The following is a 23840-nucleotide window of genomic DNA, read 5'->3' as shown; positions in this document are numbered from 1 at the left end:
TGAAGAATCCATCTGAGGAGAGGACGGGGGGAGAGAGGAGAGGAGGGGAGAGGAGGGGAGAGGAGAGGAGGGGAGGGAGAGGAGGGGAGGGAGAGGAAAGGAGGAGGAGTGGGGGCTTTATTGGGAAATACCAGAGTTAGAGGAAGGGTGGAGGAAGAGGAGTTAGGGCAGCGGGTGCTGTTTGGGGTAAAGACTTAAAGGTGGGCCGACAGAAGGCTGATAGATGCTCCCACTCGAGCTGCGTGCTGTGGCTGAAGCTGGCCATAAGTTTGACTGAGAAGATTAGTTCACTGAATATGGATGTAAATGAGTGCGCATGTGTGATTCTCAGCACTTCTCTCCTCTGCGCTGGGTTTGCATATTTAATCTGTCGGGGGGTCAGGACCCCCTATAGCTCAATATTTATTATTTAAGCCAGATAGTGTTGGGGGGGGGGGGGGGGGGGAAGCAGCTCTCTGATGCATAAACTGTCATTTTCCTAGAGGACGATTGCTTCGATACACTCTCAGAAATAGGGGTACAGGTACAATCTATACTAATGTACCCCCTAGGGTTAATTATTGGACCTAAATGTACATATATGTACCTTTTTTGAGGGTCCAAAAGGTACATATATGTACTCAAGTGGTAAAAGGTACATATATGTACCTTTTTGAGGGTCCAAAAGGTACATATATGCACTCAAGTGGTAAAAGGTACATATATGTACCTTTTTGAGGGTCCAAAAGGTACATATATGCACTCAAGTGGTAAAAGGTACATATATGTACCTTTTTTTTCTACATGCTGGGGTACAATAGACAGTCTGTGTTAGGCTACTTTAGTATAAGGGTACAAAATTGCCACCAGAGGTACAAGATTTGTCTCTGTAAGGTACAAACAACAAGGGTACAAAACTATACCTTCTGAGGGTACTTCCCCAGTGACAAGCCATCATACCCCTAAAGGTACAATTCTGTACTTTATTTTCATGGGGGTCCGGAGCATCTTAGCTATTAGCTGAACACACAATCTGCATCAATGTTGGAGGAAGAATATTAAACTTTACCGTTGTACACAGCAAACTAATCAAATCAAATTTATTTGTAGCACATTTCATGTACAAAACAATTCAAAGTGCTTTACATAAAATAAAAGCATTGCAGCAGGGAGTGTAAGAAGCATTAAAAATGCATAAAAGAACATAAAGAGAAACAAATAAAATGATTTAAATGAATTTAAAAACAAGCAACAGTCCAGATAAGTTCAAAGATATCGTGCAGATTTCATGCATAGACACCTGAGAAAATAAATGTAGACAATGAAACTGTGTACAACGGTAAAGTTGTACACAGTTGGCTAATCATTTTGGCTAATTGTTTTAAAGTATTTAGGTCATAATTACGCAGAAATATCCTCAAAACTCTTCGGAACAAAGTAAAATAAATCTATATAATGCATATTTTATTTGAACATACTCGATTATGGGGTTGCTGTTCTGCTAATTGGATGTAAATCATGTTATCATTGTTGCTTACAGTAATAAAGTGAGCATAATTAAGCATAATCTGAAAGCTGACCGTCGTTTGTTCACCTCATTCAGATTTCAGGCAGCAACGATGAGAAAAGGTCCCATTTTTTTAGGTTTGGCCGACTGGTTTCGCATTGAATTGGGGTTTCTTTTTCTATTTCAAGAAGTGTTTGCACGGTTTGCTCAAGGATGCTTATGCAAAAAGAGTGCTTTCCCACTACTTGAGCATCTTATTGTGATGGATTTGAGATTTCTCAGACTCGGGTGATTAAATAACTGCGGTTTCTTTAAAAGCCTACTTACCATCGTAATGTAATTTGGGTAACTGTTGTTGTGGACGGCAGCTTTAACGACTTGGTTCACTCTCGCTGCTCTCACAGCACTGCTGCAAGCATCGGCTCTAACAAACCCATCCCAGAGTAACTTCTCAGCACCTGACAGAGTGATAAAAAACACTTTGGAGGAGCATTTAATTGCTAAACAGATAGATAATCCCTTCAAGGGGTTCGGTGCAGGCTGAAAGAGAGTGACAAGAAGGTTTAATACACCCAGCGGTTGGAAAGACGACTTCAAACGAGCCCTAAGGTCTGCCCATATCTGCTGGAAGTGCAAATAGGCAAAGTAGCCATGATAACGTCAGATCCTTCATCAGTGCTGTGTTCACAGCTTGTTTCTGCTGCCCCCAATTGGACCACAAAGAACCTGTTATTGCAGGTTTCATTTACAATGCAAATGGACACATAACAGCGAGATAGTAATGAGATATCAGCAGGCTGCGTTTGATTATTCCCTCTTTCATGTCTGATGGAAAAAAAACAAAGAGATTAGATGTCTCACATTGACCTCCGTGTTTCAAAAGAGGAATTAGATTCAGCCCAGGTGGCTGAATGAAGCTCAGCAGAAATACATCATCATATATATATATATATATATCATCTTCTTCTTTTCTTATGTTTGATCTAACATCTGCTTACTAAATAACTAACATTTTACATGCAGGTTATGTGATAAGAAGTGTTTTTCTATCAAATATCACCTAAAAAAGAACTTAGAAAACCCAGAAAGACAAATATGTTAGGGGGGCACACATTACCGATCTTGACCTGCCGATACAGATTTTTTTTTTTTTTTTATAACCGACACTGACACACAGGGTCAGTGTGACAGCATACACCAGGGGTGGCCAACCAGTCAGAGACTAAGAGCCACATTATTTAGAAAAATGACCGAATTCGGTCACGTGACGCATCAACGCTGATATTAAACCCACGAACCGAGCAAAATGAGTCAAAGACAGACGTGTTTGGAAAGCTTCTTTCCAGTGAGGAGAGAAGAAGAAGAGGCTGTGACCACTAAGAAATAGAAAGCTGCATTTTGAAGGCATGTTTAAGCGTTACCATGGCGACCAGAGAGCGTTAAGGAGGCAGAGAGGATGTTATGTCAGAAGGACGCTGCTAATAAAGTTACACACAAGTACACAGTGGATTCAAGTTTGTTATTATATTTACTAAATACCACAGTTATTCATTTCATTTTGTAATATTTATCCGCCACACCTGAAAGGCCGGTCCGTGAAAATGGTGTCTGACATTAAACCGGTTTATGGAGCAAAAAAAGGTTGGAGACCGCTGCCGTGTTGAACTCAAACACGCACATTAAAAAGAAAAACACAAACACAAATTTGTGTCCCCATTTTTAAGGTTTAGGCCGACTGGTTTCGCATTGAATTGGGACCTTGGTTTCTTTTTCTATTTCAAGAAGTTTTTGCACGGTTTGCTCAAGGATGCTTATGCAGAAAGAGTGCTTTTCACACAGCAGAGCACAGCTTTTGATAGGGAATGGTTTTTTTAAATAATATTTTACCATATTTCTGTCTGATAAACTAGAATTCGTTCAGCTGGAAGTTACACTTGATTCTCCCTGTCAGGCTTCTAAAATTATAATCAGTATTTATCAGTATCCATCATTTTAAATGACTTTATTTTATTTATTCATTGGTTTTGCACTGATTTAACTCATTTTATTGCCCTCTTTTGCATCGCCACACACCTTGGAACACATCCACTGCTTATGTTTGCATTTCTACAGATATTACTTTACATTCAGCCATTCTTTTCTTTCCTCAGCCATGAGAAATGCGGCTCTCAGTGAAGCCGGTAATCCCTCTCGACCTCCTCAACACCATTCGTTTTTCCACGTAATATCGGCTTGTGTTGGTTGAAAAGCTTTATAAGTACTAACCTGTCCTTTATGCTCCACTTCATCGACCTGTACAGTCACTGTTGACATTTTTCAATGGTTGTGATTGGCTATAGTTCAACGAGGAGGCAGTTAAAGCCGGCTACACGACAAGAACTGAAGAAGCAATCAAAGATGTGCCTGAACAGCATCTCGTCAATAATGTAAACTTATAGCGTCAACTAGAAGCTGGGGTCAACTGCAGGAGGACTTAGTGTGGCGTTGCTCTAAGTGACATGATGTTATGGCTCGTAATCTGTTCAAATGACGAATGGCTCTCAGATTTTCAAGCCATTGTAAAGTGTAAATCACCCAATGGTAAAAAAGAATAGTCAGTTGAAGTGACTTCTGTACGAGTAGAGAGGAAAATCAAGCACAATCACTTGCTCTTTGAGTAGTTGCCATAATTACTCATGATGAGCCGGACACACTGTGATTACGCGTACCAGTCAAGCGTCGTGTGATCACGACTCTGGGCTCCTCTCAAAGTCGTTTTTACCCTATAGGAGATGGAGCCCAGTCTTACTGCAAGGCTCAAATTAACGATAAATCTCTTTTTTTTTAAAGATTTCCTGCCACATCAGGAGCTCCATTAGACTTTAATCACCCCTCTTAGAAGCAGAAACTGCCAACACATTTCTGGATTTGGGCAACGTGCATCCAAATTTGGAAGGGCGCTCCTCATCATTAGCCAACCTTTAGCGTAAAAGGTTAAAGGGTCATTCCGGCAAATCGTGCAGTTGGAACCCTGCTGAGAGAGCTGAAGTTGAGTGATTAGTTGATTAGTTTTCTGTTTGTATAAAGCAGAGATGGAGACTCGAGTCGCTGTTTTGATGACTTGTGACTTGACTTGACAAAAAAGAAAAGACTTGAGACTCGACTTGGACTTGGAAGTTGAAGACTCGGCACTTGACTTGACTTGAGACACGATGACTTGAATGACTCGAGAGTTATTCAGTTCATGTTTTCAGTTTGAATTTAAAATTAATAATTGAAAGAATAATATCGATTACCCGGTAGGAGTAAGTATGTCAGCGGGAGGGGGACCGAGAGTCGTTGTCTTCGGCTTTCGTGATTACCATTTTGACGGCTAAAGACGAACAGCACAGTGCAAGACATGCGGCATCAACATCTCAGACAGCCAGACGACCACTTCCAACTTTGTTCGTCATTTAAAGATCCATTCTGACCAGTGAGTGCTTGTCAAATTAGCTAATATTAACCTGTTAGCCTAGTCAGTAGTTAGCTAACGTTAGCTTGATATGATACGGGGTGGGGGACAGTTACTTATATCTTTGTGTTTTCACTTTATTAAGATCGGATTCTGCAGGTAAAATTGCAATAATAAGGTGACTTGACTTTGACTTGCCCAAGAAAAAAATACTTGAGACTTACTTGAGACTTGAAAGCTAAGACTTGAGACTTACTTGAGACTTGAAAGCTAAGACTTGGGACTTACTTGAGACTTGCACATGTGTGACTTGGTCCCATCTCTGGTATGAAGTGAATAAAGTGAAAAAGACGCCCGAATACTGAGGCTGCTGGCACTGAGACTGGAAACGCATTAGTGACCACCCACAGTGTGACTGTCAGCGTCCTTTAACTTACTCGGGAAAAGAAAACCAACATACTGAGTAAGATAACATTCACAGAATGTCATTCTCAATTCTTGCACTTTGGTGGGTTTATTGTTGATGTGCAAATGAGGTGTGTTTAATGTCGTGTGACGCGGTGAAAAAGCCAACCCTGCTGCCTGAAACCACCTCGCAGGTCATGCTCCCGGATGGCGTTTCCCACCGGAGAAACTGAAATGTGGCAAATCGAGTGAAACAGGTTATAAAGATGTGCAGCCAGGCATGGTGTTTATGCAGGCTGCTGTTTGTTGAAGCCTCACTCTTACATGACAGACAGATGATTGGACCCGAGAATGAGTGGAGCAAAAAAAACCTTTCTCTGGATGTGTAATTCTACAGAAGAATAATAAGATTGTTCAGTCAGCGGGTCTGTTATTATTCCTGTTATTATTCAAGGTTTCATACAGTCGTGTTCGACCTCAGCTTCCCCGCCAGCTTCTCTCTGACTGAAGATGTTACGGCGCCCCCAAGTGTGCAAAATACTGAACTTCCAGAGTGAGTAATTCTTTTTCAGGGTTTATTTTTGCAGGTGATTCCACGCTGAACATTTCGATTAAGGAGGCAGATTTTTTCCAGAAAACTGCTAATCATTCATAACGTTTTTATATTGCTTCCATAAAGTTTCAGTGACTGCTTTCAATTTATTTTATTGTAGTCCAGAGTCCAGACTAAACATGGAGAAGCAGCATTTAGCTGTTATGCTGCAAACAAGTGGAACAAACTGCCAGTGGAGATTAAACTTTCACCAAATGGAGACATTTTTAAATCCAGGTTAAAAACATTTATTTTTTTCATGTGTCTATGCATGAAATCTGCACGATATCTTTGAACTTATCTGGACTGTTGCTTGTTTTTAAAATAATTTAAATTATTTTAATTGTTTCTCTTTATATTCTTTTCTGTATTTTTTAATTCTTCTTCCACTCCCTGCTGGAATGCTTTTATTTCATGTGAAGCACTTTGAATTGTTTTGTACATTAAATGTGCTATACATATAAATTTGATTTGATTTATATAATAAAAATTATGTCCTATGGCCTCGGCAAAAACTCTGAGTATCCTTATTGCCTGCAGAGTGTCCATAAACACCTGAGAAGGACACCCTACAGCCCGATAAACTGCCTGAAAGTTAATGCACTGGATCAGTTTGAATTGTTGACAACAGGAAACACATCAGTGTTTATCACACATGCTCTTCACTATTCATCTCACTATCTCAAGCTGCAGAAGTCTAAAAGGGTCTGTTATTTATCCTCATATCGATAATCTAGCTCATCGTATTATTACCGGCTTTGAGCCTCGCTATCATAACATTACATTTCTGGTAGATTCTTAGCTGAAGGTTTCTGTTAGCTAAGAATAAAAAATCAAGTAACATCCAAGGCTCTTCTTAATTACTGCAGTGAGGAATGTTTCCATTACCAAAGAGTCTTGTGGGATGGAAATGGTCTTTTATTACAACAGCTAAACCAATTGGTACCATCAGAGACACACAGGGATGTGTTACTTTTAAAAATACCACCTACCTAAACACTGGTGTAGACCACGAACACCCTTTCATGAGACAGTATTCCCTCATGGCCACGGCTTCTTTCAGCAGGATAATGCACCCTGCCACAGAGCAAAAATGTTCTCAGGAAGTGGTTTGAGGAGTACAACAACTTGGCCTCCAAATACCCCAGATCTGAATCCGATCGAGTATCTGTGGGATGTGGGATGCAACTTACAGGACTTAGAGTATCTGCTGCTAACATTTTGGTGCCAGATACTACAGCCCACCTTCAGTAGTGGGGCAGAGTCATCATGTTATGTCTCTCTGGTGTATGTAAAAGCACGTTCAGTCATTCATGCATCCCTCCATTTTCCACACCTGATCCATCTTATTTAGAGCCGTGGAGGGCTGGAGCCTCAAGGCGGGTTACACTCTGGCTGCTAATCTATTGACGAGCCATCACAGAGTCAAATAAGACAAACAACCATGCACGCTCACACTCGCTCAGTAACTTTTTTCCATTGCACATGTAGTCTGCGGTATTTCTTTTTTCTTCATTTGAAATGTGAATTCAGCAACAGGAGCGAAAATAAAAGGTTTTCTCTCACAGTTCAAACCTTTCTTGCATAATATTCACAGGAAAAAACAGCTCATTAAGCTGTCAGTTTTCTGCTCGGGGTTTTACGTCTGTGGCTGCACTCAGAGCTGATTTGCATTCTGTTCTTCCTTGGATTATTGTTACTTTGACTCGTGTGCAGCTTCATTCTGACTCCATGGAAAAAGTTTCTGTGTAGGGAGAAGCACGCCGCTGTAAAAAAACGCCATCGGTACATAAAGAGCTGCGCCCATGATATGCATCACTGCATTTAATATTTATTACCACTGACAGCAGAGGGTAAACTACCTTAAAGGGATAGTTCGCCTCTTTTGACATGAAGCTATATGACATCCCATTTTAGCAATATCATTTATGAACATCTTCTTACCCCCTGCTGCGTCCTGTGAGCAGAGTTCCAGCCTCGTTTTGGTGTTGATGAAGGTAGTCCGGCTAGTTGGCTGGGGTTTAAAAAATAAAGCGTTTTGCTTCTCAAAACAATATGCGTTCAAAAGAGTAATACATTTGCATCACAAAATCGTTCTCCAGGAAAAAGTCAGACCTCACAATCGCTTGGCACTATTTTCTCTCCCTTCATATCACGGAAGCAGGGGTCTGCACTTCGGTCTGCCCGGTCTGCACAGCAGGCAGTGATACGAAGGGAGAGAAAATAGGGCCAAGGGATTTAGAGGTCTGATTTTTTTCCTAGAGAACGATTTTGTGATGCAAATGTATTACTCTGTTGAACGCATATTGTTTTGAGAAGCAAAACGCTTTATTTTTTAAACCCCAGCCAACTAGCCGGACTACCTTCATCAACACCAAAACTCGGCTGGAGCTCTGCTCACAGGACACAGCAGGGGGTAAGAAGATGTTCATAAATGATGTTGCTGATATGGGATGTCATACAGCTTCATGTCAAAAGAGGCGAACTGTCCCTTTAAGTTTGCATTTCTTTTCAGAACAGCACTTTACGGTTTATATAGGTTTCCACACGTCAGATGCCTCTTAATTTATAATAATGCTGTTTGGACTTCCATCAAACTGTTATACATAAAATGGGAAGATACACTAAATTGCCAAAAGTATTCACTCACCCATCCGAATGATAAATGTTCCAGTCACTTTCATGGCCACAGGTGTATAACCTCAAGCACCTCGGCATGCAGACTGCTTCCACAAACTGTGAAAGAACAGGTCGCTCTCAGGAGCTCAGTGAATGGTACCGTGACAGGATACCACCTGTGAAACAAGTCCAATCGTTATTAAATATTCCACAGTCAGCTGTCAGTGGTGTTATAACAAAGTGGAAGCGGTTGGGAACGCCAGCCATGAAGTGTTCAGCCACGTGAAATGACAGAGCGGGGTCAGAGGATGCTGAGGAGCAGTGAGCAGAGGTCGCCAACTTTCTGCAGAGTCGGTCGCTACAGACCTCCAAACTATAGAATAAACGGCACAATAATGCTTCTGTATGATCGAATATTCATATATTTGTACTGCATGTATGTCACTGTGTTTTCACTTTGATCTACATAACTAAATGTTTGTTAATTTGGAATTTTAAATGTGTTGTTGTCGTCTCGTTCGTCGCCATGACGTCGTTGCGTTACGTGCAAGGGGCCCAGTACATCCATCTAAGGCATTGTTTTTTTGACCGAGTTTTCCCTCTCATAAGAGACTTGCCAGCCAAGGCTGAAGAGCATCCCCTACCCTGGTTTGTTTCTCTGAGGTTTTTCTATGTCTGAATACAGACGGTGGAAAAATGTCAGTCTTAGTTTTACTAGATTTCAGTGCTGCATTTGATACTATTGACCACAATATATTATTCAAACGACTGGAGAACTGGGCGGGTCTTTCCGGAACTGTACTGAACTGGTTCAAAAACATACTTACAGAACAGGAAGTACTTTGTGTCAATAGGTAACTTTACATCTGAGCAGACAAGAATCACATGTGGAGTTCCCCAAGGTTCCATCCTGGGACCTCTTCTGTTTAACATCTACATGCTCCCACTGGCACAGATTATAAAAAAATAAATAAAAATAAACTACCATAGCTATGCAGATGACTCACAGATATACATTACAATCAGGGCTCTAAATTAACACCCGCCAAATGCGGGTAAAAGTTATTTTTGGCGTGTATTAAAAAAAACTCACTAGCCGGCTTGGCCGATGATAAATGAGGAACTTTACCATCTATTTTGCGGGACGCGAAATTATTATATACAGTCTATGCGCGGAACGCACGAGCGCAGTTTCTATGGGAACGCATCTGCCGAGGCTGCCGTACTAGGGGAGTGGGTCACTCTTGGTTTGGAAATACAATAGACGCCGGTGTTCAGTCGATTTCTCCTACTTGTCGAGAATTACTACTTTGTGAATGTGCCGAGCCGATTTTCTAAGTTTCGTTTTCATGCCCATAATGTTTTGCTACCCTGCGTCTGATTATTTTCTCTTTTGGAAGACATGCAAAGTAATAAAACACTTATCGAATTAACAAGCAGTTAGGTTATGCACAAATGGGGTGTCATTCACCATTTGAGTTTTGTATTTGGGACAATTCTGTCTTTATTTAGGTGACTCTGCTCCATCATTGTGAATGAATGCATTGAGAAGGGGGAGCATTATTTAACAGCGTGTTATTGGTACAAATACAGACGCAAACACTAACAAAATGTGGCGATGGTTGGGACAGTCGGCCGTGAAGAGAAAAGATATGCCTGCCAAAGGAGGGGAGGAGGATGATATTTTGAATATATTGAATCTGTCATGGTGACAGTTTGTGCACACGCCGGCCACACTTTGTGAGAAAAGGGAAAAATGGAACTGATTTAGATGGATCCGAAGACAGTTCAGAGAGCTCGGACGATGTTTAAGCATTTCACAGTATCCCCCTTATAATTAGTCTCTGCACATAGTTTGTGTTTAATTTTGTGCATTATCTGCACTAAAACATGGTTAGAAAGTTGTTAAATATTTCCATTTTTGTAGATTCAGGGTTCACATGAATATAAATCAGTTTTAAAGTTATTTTTTTATTTTTTTATGTACAAAAAATGTGACCCTGAATAGTATGTGAGGGTTGAGGAGTAATGAAATGTTAGAATAACTTTTGTATGTACATAAGTTTAAGTATTGTAATTATTTTAATTGGATATACATTCCCAATTTCACTGTAAAATGAATTTAAAGCTTTAGTTAATAAATTGATCAAATTAATTCAGTGGCTGTCATCTTTCTTTTTTGCACGGAAAAATATGTGGCTAGTGGAAATTCTGATTGGCTGGTAACTTCAGAAACTTACTAGCCACATTGGCTGGTGATCACAAAAGTTAATTTAGAGCCCTGATTACAATGTCACCAGGGGACCGAGGCCCTGTACAGGCTCTTTGTAAGTGCATTGAGGAGATTAATGACTGGATGTGCCACAACTTTCTCCAGCTAAACAAAAACAAAACTGAGGTAATTGTCTTTGGAGCTTGCCTTGCCTTCTACGGACTTTTGGATGGTGGGAGGAAGCTGGAGTACCTGAGAGAACCCATGCATACACAGGGAGAACATGCAAACTACACACAGAAAGGCCCCAGAATTTTAGATAAAATCCTAATGCTTATGACTAAAATGTGCAAACTTTACTCAAACATTCAGACATTAATAGTCTGTAAATGATGTGAGAAGCATATTGTGTAATTGTGTTCCCTCGTTCTAATGTTTTCCCTAAGTTAAAAATATGAAATAGTCTAATTTTGCATTACAAACCTTTATTGTTCTATCAAAGCAACAGACTGCAGCTGCAAAAACAGGCCTTTTTCATGATAAAAGACCACGCAGGGCTAAATGACCCAGAGTTATCAAACTTCCACCGCATCTTATAACTTCTAGCGAATAATGGGTAAGTCTTCAGCCTACAAGAGCTGTATCCATCTACACACATGACATTCAGTGCAATAATGTATTCTACATTTGCTTCTTTTCTTATATTTACCTTGAACTCAGTAGTCTTTTCATTCTATACTGTATAAACACAGGTTAATATATCAGGTTGTCACTACAGCCTAAGGCTTAGCAATTCCCTATTTACTCCCTGTCAGTTACACTTTGCAGGAGACAAAGCCTCTTTAATGCAGTGTGATAGATTTATTTTTGTCCAGTATTCATTGTGCAAAGCCATGGATTATGCTGCATCATTATCAGGTGAATGAGCTCTGTTTGTGACAACAGTGAGCGCCTGAGCTGGATCTATAAAAGGGAGAAGAGGAGAGATCCAGGTCACCTCCCAGTCCCGCAGAAGACTCGAGCAGGTGACGTTTTCTGCAAGTGTTTTGATGAAGCAAAAAGAATTATCTGAGGAGAATATCCAGCAGTCAGGAAGGAGAACCCTAAAACCAGAAAAATGTACGTAAATTTTTTATTTACTTCTTTGAAATGATTAAAGCACATTCAGTTTAAAGTTAAATACATTTAAGATTAGTAGTTATGGCTCAAACGAGTTTTATTCTGGTAATAAGACTTCACCCATGCACTAAAAACACCTAACGTTGCTTCCTCGTGCAGAGGAATCTCCCTTGTTGCTGGGAAGATGTTTGCTGTCCTGATTTGCGCTCTGGCGCTGCACGGCGTGCACACTTCCTGTGTCGTGGTGAGTAGAAATCTCGTTGTTTTTTTTGTGTTTTTTTTCCACTGTAATTCATATAAATGTTACACTTGCAATATTCACAGTAACTTTCACCTTTAACCCCAGTTTGTGTTCATAAATACACCCGGACTGAATGATGTTTTTTGGAGTTCAGGAAGTGGGTTTTCAAAGCGCTTAACTCCTGAAGTTGCCTGCATTTAAATCTAAAACCTGTGGAACAAGTGTTGTGTTTTTCGGAGATTTGCTAATTGTCACATAAAGCATTAATGTAGCATCCTGCATAGGTGTGTCAGGAGAGTTTTTCACTTGAACAAACACTTGTACTCTTATTTCTACATATTATAACAAAATGATAATCATATCTGTCCACTAAAAGTAAGACTCTGCTATATATTTATTATCAGTATAACTACTTATAATCCCTACTGTCTACAACTTCCTAAAATGAATGTATTTAAAGGTGCGATAACTGGTTTATTTTGTTAAATAGACCAAAAGAAGAGTCTGTTTTTGCACAAAATCAGCTTTCAGCCCAACACCAACTTGTTAATTTGCAGATATTACACACAGTCGACTGTAATTGGACTTCTCTGGATGTATGAAAAAATATATAGTTTACAATCAATCAGAATGAAAGGAAAGCATCAGTAATCCAGTCCAGTTTGTGAGTTTATGTTGTTTGTTATATTCCATTTTTCTTTGTTTTTGCCCTTCTCCATCGTTCCCCTTCGCCACTAAGTTTGACCAACATTTCAGCAGATAAAAGAGGAATATTCCTCACAAGATGCCACTCCCGCTCTGACTTCCAACATGGAACGTCATACCTTCACATGCCAATCATTTGTGTTTAAAGACAAAAAAAAGAGAGTTTTTTAGACTCTGACTCGCAGTATGATCAATGCTCACACACATACAGCCAAGCTGAGTTGATATTTCCTCTCAGGGAGTTCTTCTGAAGGCTGGAATCTGCTGTGTATTAATTGAAAGTGCTTTGCATAGACATGGGAGCACATTCAGACAGTTTAGATGCACTAATATTGCACTTCAGCCTTATTTCCGGTTGTTTCTTTATGCCTGAGCCTTGCTCTGATTTAATTGGATCATAATATTTGCTGTATCATGGAAAACTGTCTAATAGGAAAACGGATATTGTTGACTTTAGTCACATGACACTGCTGTAAGAGAAAGTTAAACAAGCGTGATACTCTCACCCGGACTTCATAAAGTAATGTTGTGCAACCCTGCAGTAAATCCGAAATTAACCTGAATTTCTCTGTTCTTCTCACACATGCACATTTCTGCACGCCACGATGTGTCCACAGCCAGGTAAGCACCGTGTCAAACGCATCAGACATGTTTATCTTCACAGGACTCTTTTATTTATAGCATCATTTGAAACGATGCAAGCGAGGTTCCCAATAAAAGCTGTGGGATTAGACTCAGTCATTTCAGAGCAATTAAACCAGGATATGTTTGTGAGTCATGTCGTAAGCCGGCAGAATGAATACCACCCCTTATTATTTCTCTAATCTGGTGTTTACACATCGGTTTTTAATGTGTGCGTGTCTTTGTGCAGATATTTGTCCACAGAACACGACGGTGCAGGCTGAGATCGTAGACGTGCACAACGCCTTCAGGAGAGCCGTTGAGCCTTCTGCTGCCGACATGTTGATGATGGTCAGTCCTGCTTCCTGTTCCAATGATAAAAGCGGCTCATTAAAGAATTCTTTACATCCCTTTTCTCTTAAACAAAGCAAATGAGGTAGACTGCACCTGACTTCCCTCTAAAGCCCTAAAAATCATTTCAGTCAGGTGGCAGTTTCTCCAAAATCAGGGTTGTATAGGTTGGTGACAATGAACTGATTCCACCTTTAAACTAGTTAATAGTTCTAATGCTTTAAACTAGGGCTGGGCGAGTTAACTCGTTATTATATAACTCCGATAAATATCTTATTGTGCATTAATGCAATTTTTTAATTTATTTTTTAGTATTTTTGGGGGCTTTTGTGCCTTTAATGGATAGGAAAGTTCAGAGAGAGGGGGAACAACACGCAGCACAGGGCCGTCCGATGCGGGACTCAAACCAGCTGCAGCGAGGACTATAGCCTCTGTACATGGGGCGCCTGCTCAACCCACTACGCCACAGACCACCCCTGTTTTATTATTTATTTTATTTTGTAAAGGTCTGTTGCTCACAGACTTTTATTTTGTAAAAGTCTGCTGCTGTCTGCTGTGGAACAGGAAAAGAAAGTAATCGGCGGATCCACCAAACATGGAGAAGGGTACGGAACTTTTACTCGGCCAGTTTCATTTTAAAGTTCTTCCAGACGGCGGAGTCGACAGAACCAAAGTCATCTGTAAACTCTGCCAAGTTGAATTGTCTTCTCAGCGTAGTAGTTCCAGTCTAAAATATCACTTAAAGGCAAAACACACAACTGATAGCAGCAAGTCATTCAAGGAAACAGACAGTGGAGCGAGGCTTCTACATAAAAACTACAGAAAGATGCTGATGTTAAAAGTGTGTTTGCACAACAAATGTTATGGCACTTTCATTCATATGGCAGCACATTTAAAATAAAGCTAAATGCTAAAAGCTATACACTACTTTTTAATTCATTTTTGGATTTTGCGTACAAATGTGATTAATCGTGATTAATCAGGGAAATCATGTGATTAATTAGATTAAAAATTTTAATTGTTGCCCAGCCCTAGTTTAAACCTTTGCTAATTTAGCACAAAACCACTGACTGAGTGTAAATATCTTACAAATGTGCTGTTCTACAAGGACAGAAGGGATAGATGTTAAATCATACATATAAAAACACTAATCATGACAAAAACAACCTAAGAAGTCCTCATTTGCTTTGTTTTGTTTTTTTACGGAATAAACGTTACTGTCCTTTGGAAGCACCCAAAATGACCTCGTTTCAGCTGATGGTTTGAACTCTGCTAAAGACTTCCTCATATATTATTCCATCCATTTTTTATGGAGTCCACCAGTTCAGCAAGCAGCAAAGCAGCCAAAGGAGATGATACTTCTGCCACCGTGATTATTAGGTGGAGTTAGCTGAATAATTTACGCTGTCTTTGTGGCAAAAACAGGCCAATCTTTCTCTTATTCAGCAGCACGTTTAAGTTAATGTGCCACGATAAAAAAGACATTTAAACCAACTAAAGTCATACAAAGGTTTAACAGTTGTGGATCAAATCACTCTGCATGTATCTGCTCAACCAGACTCAAACGCTCCAATATTTCACCTTTTTACAGCTGAATTAACAGTAAAGCAGCTGTTATTCACATATTTCTCTGTTTCTTTTGTCAAAAAGCGACCACGAGTTGGCTGGTAGTTTTTCTGACACGAATCATTTCTGATGTGCATGTTCCTCTGACAAAAGAAACAGAAAAATACCCGAATGAGAGCAGCTTTATTGGGAAATCGGCTGCACTGAAATTCACTGTTTTCACCAAAAAAATGCAAAAAGATGCAACTTTTGGAGCATGTACAGAGCACATCGGTCAGTTTAAGTTCAGCTGAGCATACATGTAGGAGTGATTCGATAGTATCACCCTAACCTGGCTTTGAGAAGCTTGATTTAGCAACGTTTTCAGTCAGACTCGCATGTTTACATCCACGTTTAACCCAGTTTTAGTTGGATGTTGGATTCTAGCTTCTTTCAGTTCATGGCAGATTTGTTCCTTGGTGGTTCCTGGGTTGATCATGACTCCTGTGAACCAATTTCTTTACAGTTTAGGTCTTCTTCCAAATGTTGAAAAAGCAGCAAAGTAACCTGTACATAAACACGAAGAATCTGATACCCACGGACATCCCTAAAACCCTTTCTCACGTCGGCACAGAGAAGCTGCCGGCCGCAGTCCATCATGAACAGGAAGGAAAGAGGACTTTTGAATTAATAATCTAAGTGGGTGTATTAAAGATGAATGTCGTAGAATTGTTCCGCCCCAGAAAAAGAACAAGAAAAAGAACACTTCAAAGAAATTATGGAAGGCCTAATTTTGCCATTGTGACATTAGTGTCCATAATGGGGTGAATCTAAATCTCCAGAAACAACCAGAACTGTATGAATGCCGTCTGAAATTACTCTCACAAACACAATGATATCTATATTTATCACAGCTGAGAGCTGTCATTTCTTTTAGTTAAATCATTGTCTTCCCTTACACAAAGCTGTCTGTGCAGTGTCCTCTGAACTAAGCCCTCCACCACGGACGCACTGTGAAACCTGTCAGTAAAAGGATGTTGAACAGCACACCTTTACAATGAAAACTCAATTTTACCCTGAGCCAAGCCATCTTTTTTTAGATATATATATTTTTGTGGATATAAGATCCTTTGATAGTTTGTGTTTCTCTGAATGATGAATGTCAGTCTGAAAATAAACCATTGTTTGTTTCTGTTTCCGTCTCAGACTTATAGCGAGGAGTTAGCCGTCACTGCTCAAGCCTGGGTTGACAAATGCATTCTTTCTCATGGACCACCCACCACCCGCCTGCTCAGTGGTACATTAGCCTTTTCTTTATTCCTGTTGTTTCTCCTGTCTCCTCTTTACTTTGTGCTACATCTGCCTCGGGCTCAAATATCGCCTCACTTCCCTTCCAACTTTCCCCTTTGAGTGATGATCAGAGTCACTGTGAACATTATCTTATCCTCAGCCCTGATGCTCTACTCTAATAACAAAAACTCACCGAGTAAAATACATTATCATGAAGGAGAATATCATCAATGGGCCTTTTAATGAAGCCTGTTTAGTCTGAATAGCATTATCCACAGGAGATAGAACAAAAAGAGCATTTGTGGATACCTACAGAACAGAGCTGACGTGTGTTTTTCTCCATTAACCAGGTTATGAATTAGGTGAGAATCTGTTCTACTCGTCCTCTTCGTACTCGTGGACGACCGTTGTCAAAGCCTGGCACAGTGAGATGTCACGATACTTTTATCCCAACGGATCCACTAATGGGAAATCCATCGGCCACTACACGCAGGTAACAGCAGCCCATGTGGTATTGTTGCTAGGTTACGACGAAGGTTTCAAACTAACACAGCAGGGTGCACCTGAGCCTGCTGTTTTAGTCTTTCAGCTGATTTTTCATAGAATAGAATAGAATAGAATAGAATAGAAAAATACTTTATTCATCCCCCAATGGGGGAAATTCAAATTAGTCAAATAGCTAAAAAATAATTAGTAATATTTCTTTATATCATGTTCTATCCTGTAACTTTCCTGAGCTTTTGTAATGGGGACAGACACACAACTCCAAGGTAACTCTGAACTATTTGCAGACAAGGAAGGATTTCTTCACTGAGCTCCTTATATGGAACAACAAAGGAAATACACAAACTTTCAGAAACGCTTTGTGGCAGCAGTCAGACTAAAATGACAAGTTAAATTAGATAAACAAATTAAGAAAAGCCCTGTTAACCCTCCTCTTCTGTGGTTTTACGCATGACAATCGCCTGCTGCACTGAGTCATATTCACACACACAAAGCTTAAGCTTCTGCTATCCCAGATGTCTAAACATCAATGTTTTTCAGCCGTCCTACAATTCTGAATAGGTTTAAGAAGTTATAGAAAAGGAATGGATGGCTTTCCCAATGTCTTTGTTAGCTTCGTTTACATTTTTAAGGAATAAAAGACCTGCTGAATTGAGAAAACCTCTGCACTGTAAAAAATGCCCCTCCAAAAATAAGTAAGAAAAACAACAAATACGAGACGTTTTTGCTTGAAATGAGCAAAAAATCTGCCAATGGAACTAGTGAAAATCGGCTTGTCAAGATTTCTTGAAATAAGATGTGATATTTAGGACTTTTGAGTTAAAAGTGATCTTGAAATTAGCTTAAAAACCTCTTCAAATGTGAAAAAAGCGTGTTTCATATGAAATCCGACTCAAAACAATTTGTTTTCAAGACTTTTTCATTTAACAAGATATTCCAGATGTATTGTATTAAAACAAGTCCCTATATCTGACTGAAATGGTGCTTGTTAGGCAGTTGTGTCTTATATTAAGTGTAATGAGATATTTTGACTAGAAATGAGACAAATATACTTGGTAAGACTTAGATTTTTTCCAGTGTCGATTTCTGTTTTGTGCTTCTGTGGTGACTGTAATGAAGTGACCTCGGGTGAAGGACTGTTAATATAATGCAATCTAACCCTCACAGTTGGATATGTTGGATGTGACATGTTGTGAGAAAACGAATTCGATGGGGACTTGATGTACCTCACTCGATTTACCGTCTAATCTTGTGCGAACAGCAAATATTGCCTGCACACTGTGGCTCTCTGTCAGTGTTTTCCAGGCATGTCTGAGTCAAGCAGTGAGGAACATCAACATAAAAGTGACTGAATGACCGAAATTGATTAAACCAAAAACATTATGTGAGTCTGTTACGACCGGCTCGAGAGCCGCAACAAAAAGGGAGATGCGCTGATTAAAAGTTGACAAAACACATTTTATTTAGGGCTGGGCGAGTTAACTCGTTATTATCACGTTAACTTGTTAATTATTTAATTAACGTAGGTTTTATTTATCCATCCATCATCTTCCGCTGGTCCGGGGATCGGGTCGCGGGGGCAGCAGCTTGAGCAAAGAGACCCAGACGTCCCTGTCCCCGGCCACTTCCTCCAGCTCTTCTGGGGGGACCCCGAGGTGTTCCCAGGCCAGCCGAGAGACATAGTCTTTTATTTATTTATTTAAAAAATTTTTTTTTAAATTGGCGGGCTTTTGTGGCTTTAATGGATAGGAAAGTTCAGAGAGACAGGAAGCAGGGGGCAGAGAGAGGGGGAACAACATGCAGCACAGGGCGATTTAATGTGGGACTCGAACCGGGGCCAGCTGCAGCGAGGACTATAGCCTCTGTACATGGGGCGCCTGCTCAACCCACTATGCCACGGACCACCCCTGTTTTATTATTATTTTTTATTATTGTAAAAGTCTGTTGCTCACAGGCTTTTATTTTGTAAAAGTCTGATGCTGTCTGCTTTGGAACAGGAAAAGAAAGTAATCAGCGGATCCACCAAACATGGAGAAGGGTACGGAACTTTTACTCGGCCGTTTTCATTTTAAAGTTCTTCCAGACGGCGGAGTCGACAGAACCAAAGTCATCTGTAAACTCTGCCAAGTTGAATTGTCTTCTCAGCGTAGTAGTTCCAGTCTAAAATATCACTTAAAGGCAAAACACACAACTGATAGCAGCAAGTCATTCAAGGAAACAGACAGTGGAGCGAGGCTTCTACATAAAAACTACAGAAAGATGCTGATGTTAAAAGTGTGTTTGCACAACAAATGTTATGGCACTTTCATTCATATGGCAGCACATTTAAAATAAAGCTAAATGCTAAAAGCTATACACTACTTTTAGATCAATTTCTGGATTTTGGGTATAAATGCGATTAATCATGATAAATCAGGGAAATCAGTGCAAAAGGTGTTTGCACTGACATCCTGTATGTTCCGATTCTTCCAATCCAATCCAATTTTATTTATATTTATAAATATATATATTCACAACAACCTCAGTTGACCAAAGTGCTGTACAGCAAAATCCAAACAAAAAATTAAAAGAATAAAAGAATAAAATACAAGAATAAATGAAAAGACATACAACAGCTATATGATTTAAAACAATAATAATACTAAAATAAATTTAAAAAAAAAATTATTCATTTAACATCTCACATCGTGTCGAAAGCCAAGGAGAAGAGATGTGTTTTAAGATAGGATTTAAAAACAGACACAGCCACAGCAAAGGCACGGTCACTGTGACATGCATTCACAAGATGCTGTGAACATTACTTTAAGATTCTGGTCCATAATAAGGAGACAGTATCAGATCATTTCTGCATTTTTTTGTTTGTTTTTGGTTGCACATTCATACCTCTCATGATCATGAACATCTCCAATTCTACTGCTTCCAAAAAGCAGTGAACCTGTTCATTATAACGCTACAGAAGACTTTTTTACAAGATGATATACCGTAAACAGCGCTTTTCTATTGGAAGAGATTCTCACTAAATGCCTTCTTGAACCATTTGTGAGTGAACCACAGATGTTGTGATATTAATCGAAGAGATATTCAAACCTTCTCATCTGGCACCAGTGATCCTGCTGCATGATGCTCCTGAGCTGTATCTGCTGCCAGGTGATCCACCGAATGTTTGATGAACGGAGTGCACAGGTGTTCCTGATATAGTACTCAGTGAATGTATAAAATGGTGTAGAAATAACTCTAATCTGGAAAATACATAATAATAAATTTTGGCTTTTGTTGTCAGGTGGTGTGGAACAGCTCATACAAGGTCGGCTGTGGAGCAGCGCTGTGCCCCAACAACATCTATTTCTATGGCTGCCATTATTATCGAGCGTACGTTAACCGCTTCACACCCACAATGCCTGACACGTTTACATGTGATTCATGAAAGTGCAACAAGAAAAGAAGAGAGGGGCAAAGAAAAAGAATCATTCATAATTAGGGCTGGGCGAGTTAACTCGTTATTATCGCGTTAACTTGTTAACTATTTAACACCGATAAATATTTTATCGCGCATTAACGCAGGTTTTATTATTGTAAAAGTCTGTTGAATGCATCACATTCACAGTTACAGCAAACACCACGAAGCATGGAGGAATAAAATAAAGATAAACTAGCAGGTAACATCACCGCTGCAGGTGCTCCTCGGTCTCTGTGGCTGTGTTCGAAACCGCCTACTACATACTACATACTACATACTACATACTACATACTACATACTACATACCACATACTACATACTACATACTACATACTACATACCACATACTACATACTACATACTACATACTACATACTACATACTACATACTACATACTACATACTACATACCACATACTACATACTACATACTACATACTACATACTACATACCACATACTACATACTACATACCACATACTACATACTACATACCACATACCACATACTACATACCACATACTTCATACTACATACTTCCATACTACATACTACATACCACATACTACATACTACATACTACATACCACATACTACATACTACATACCACATACTACATACTACATACTACATACTACATACCACATACTACATACTACATACTACATACCACATACTACATACTACATACTACATACTACATACCACATACTACATACTACATACTACATACCACATACTACATACTACATACTACATACTACATACCACATACTACATACTACATACTACATACCACATACTACATACTACATACTACATACTACATACCACATACTACATACTACATACCACATACTACATACTACATACTACATACTACATACCACATACTACATACTACATACTACATACCACATACTACATACTACATACCACATACTACATACTACGTACTAAATACCACATACTACATACTACACACTACATACTGCATACTACATACTACATACTACATACTACATACTACATACTGCATACTCATCGATCAGACAGTATGCAGAGCGTTTACCCACAATGCATTTCGCTCCTGCCCGAGCCGAAATCAGCCGGCCTGAAGCTGATTTCTCTTAAGCTCTAAACTCTGTAAACTTTAGCAACATTTGAAACATTTTCAGGAGAGAAAGTAGTCGTTTAGATCCCCAACGTGATGAAAATCTGACAAAATACCGGCTGTTTACAATTTTGTTCCCACGAATTCGGAGCTACTAAAGCTAGCCGCAGTGAGCAACGCACTTCCGGTTATTTTCACAAAATAAAATACCCGTTGCCTTTTATCATAGGGAAAGCCATTACGATACAATTGGTGCTTTTGTTTTGAAAACAGGAAGTGAAGCTACCCTCGTTGCAGCTAGCTTGAAACTGCCGTTTTGACAGGAAATGAAGATCGGCGACGTCACGTTACGTTGCATCTTGGGTAGTTTGAGTATGAGTAGTAACCTCATGATGCATACCCAACATTTCAGAGAATCTAGTATGCATCCTGGAACTTTCGCTTACTCAAACTCGCATACTAACTCAAAAAGTTAGTATGAGTAGTTAGATAAGTATGCTGTTTCGAACACAGCCTGTGTGAAGCTCACGGAGCTAACCGGCGCTACTTCCTGTTTTACTTGTTTCAACATAAAAGCACGTATTTCAAAATAAATTTTAAAGAAACTCCTGTATTTACAGCCAAGTTGAATTGTCTTCTCAGCGTAGTAGTTCCAGTCTAAAATATCACTTAAAGGCAAAACACACAACTGATAGCAGCAAGTCATTCAAGGAAACAGACAGTGGAGCGAGGCTTCTACATAAAAACTACAGAAAGATGCTGATGTTAAAAGTGTGTTTGCACAACAAATGTTATGGCACTTTCATTCATATGGCAGCACATTTAAAATAAAACTAAATGCTAAAAGCTATACACTACTTTTGGATTCATTTTTGGATTTTGGGTACAGATGCGATTAATCATGATTAATCAGGGAAATCATGTGATTAATTAGATTAAAATTTGAATCGTTGCCCAGCCCTATTCAATAATCCTCTGAACAGATTTAATTAGACAATCTCTGAAGACGAACTCTGGTTTTCTCCTAATAGGGGAAACTTTAAGGGATGGCCGCCTTACAAGGTTGGGACGCCGTGTGCTTCCTGTCCCGACGACTGTGTGGACAAACTCTGCAGTGAGTAACAAATCACAGCACATGAAGAGGGAGACTTTAGAGATGGCGTCTGGATTAAATAATCTCTCTTTTTTGCTTTTCTCTTTCTTTACAGCCAACCCATGCCCATACATAAACAGCTTCATCAACTGCCCAACCCTGAAAACCCTGTTTGGATGCAAACTCTCCCTGGTGTCTGAATGGTGCCCCGCGTCATGCAAATGCACCACTGAAATCATCCCGATCTATTAGACCGAAGTCCTGTGTACGTCTCTATCTGTAAAGAAAGCTGTGCTGAAATACTTATGACGGGATGCTCGTGAAGACACGCGAAAATATCAGGAAACGCGATTAATAAAAGTCTGGTTTGTTGTCTTACGCTGAAGCGTGTTCTGAGACTTCTTTTCAAAGCCCTTTGGGGATGTTTATCAGAGTTAAGCTCACTCTTCGTGGAGTTTACACAAAGCCTTTACAATGAGACTTACAGTGGCTCATGGGAAACCAAATCTACAAACTTCAGAGGTGGAATGTAAACCAACTGGTTTTGTTCAAGTTTTGCACCCAGTGTTTTTCAATTTAGTTTAATCCTCCTCATTCCGGAGGATTATTGCATTTTCTCCTGTATTTGTTTTATCTGGGAACACACTTGTGAACACAAAAGTGGACGAAGACTTCGTGAAATATTGTGTAGTGCTTTGAATTATAAGTAAAAGAGGAGTCGAAATGATCTTTTTGGTAACTCTTATAGTATTTCTTACATGTAAAAGATCATTTTGAATGATTGAACTTAAGTATTTTAAAGATATAGGTTTTTTTTTTGCTCGGACAGGGTGCACTGGAAAAAATCTAAATCTTACCAAGTATATTTGTCTCATTGAGTATCTCATTACACTTGATTTAAGACACAACTGCCTAACAAGCACCATTTCAGCCAGATATAGGGACTTGTTTTAATACAATACATCTTAGATATCTTGTTAAGTGAAAAAGTCTTGAAAACATCTTGTTTTGAGTCATATTTCACATGAAACAAGCTTTTTTTTTCATTTGAA

The 23840-nt window shown here is 39.5% G+C and overlaps 1 protein-coding gene across 1 annotated transcript; it reads left to right on the top strand.

The window, feature by feature from the left end:
* The first annotated feature begins 13328 nt into the window (after positions 1-13328).
* LOC142380889 (cysteine-rich venom protein pseudecin) lies at positions 13329-23721 on the top strand. The gene is made up of 7 exons (XM_075466826.1): positions 13329-13433; positions 13684-13784; positions 16536-16626; positions 16970-17112; positions 20404-20492; positions 22727-22809; positions 22904-23721. Exons 1-7 carry the CDS (start codon positions 13418-13420, stop codon positions 23038-23040), a joined length of 660 nt encoding a protein of 219 aa, XP_075322941.1. The 5' UTR covers positions 13329-13417; the 3' UTR covers positions 23041-23721.
* Positions 23722-23840: the final 119 nt, after the last annotated feature.

This window comes from Odontesthes bonariensis, chromosome 5 (genome assembly GCF_027942865.1).
Source record: "Odontesthes bonariensis isolate fOdoBon6 chromosome 5, fOdoBon6.hap1, whole genome shotgun sequence".
In the NCBI taxonomy this organism is placed as follows: Eukaryota; Metazoa; Chordata; class Actinopteri; order Atheriniformes; family Atherinopsidae; genus Odontesthes; species Odontesthes bonariensis.
Note: the sequence above shows the minus strand (reverse complement) of the source record. Positions and strands in the feature narration are given on the sequence as shown.

Excerpts from the sequence above, each read along its gene's own strand:
- LOC142380889 (XM_075466826.1), top strand. Across the intron at positions 16,627-16,969 it reads CACCACCCGCCTGCTCAGTG|GTTATGAATTAGGTGAGAAT; the intron begins GTACATTAGCCT and ends TCCATTAACCAG. Across the intron at positions 17,113-20,403 it reads CCATCGGCCACTACACGCAG|GTGGTGTGGAACAGCTCATA; the intron begins GTAACAGCAGCC and ends TTTTGTTGTCAG.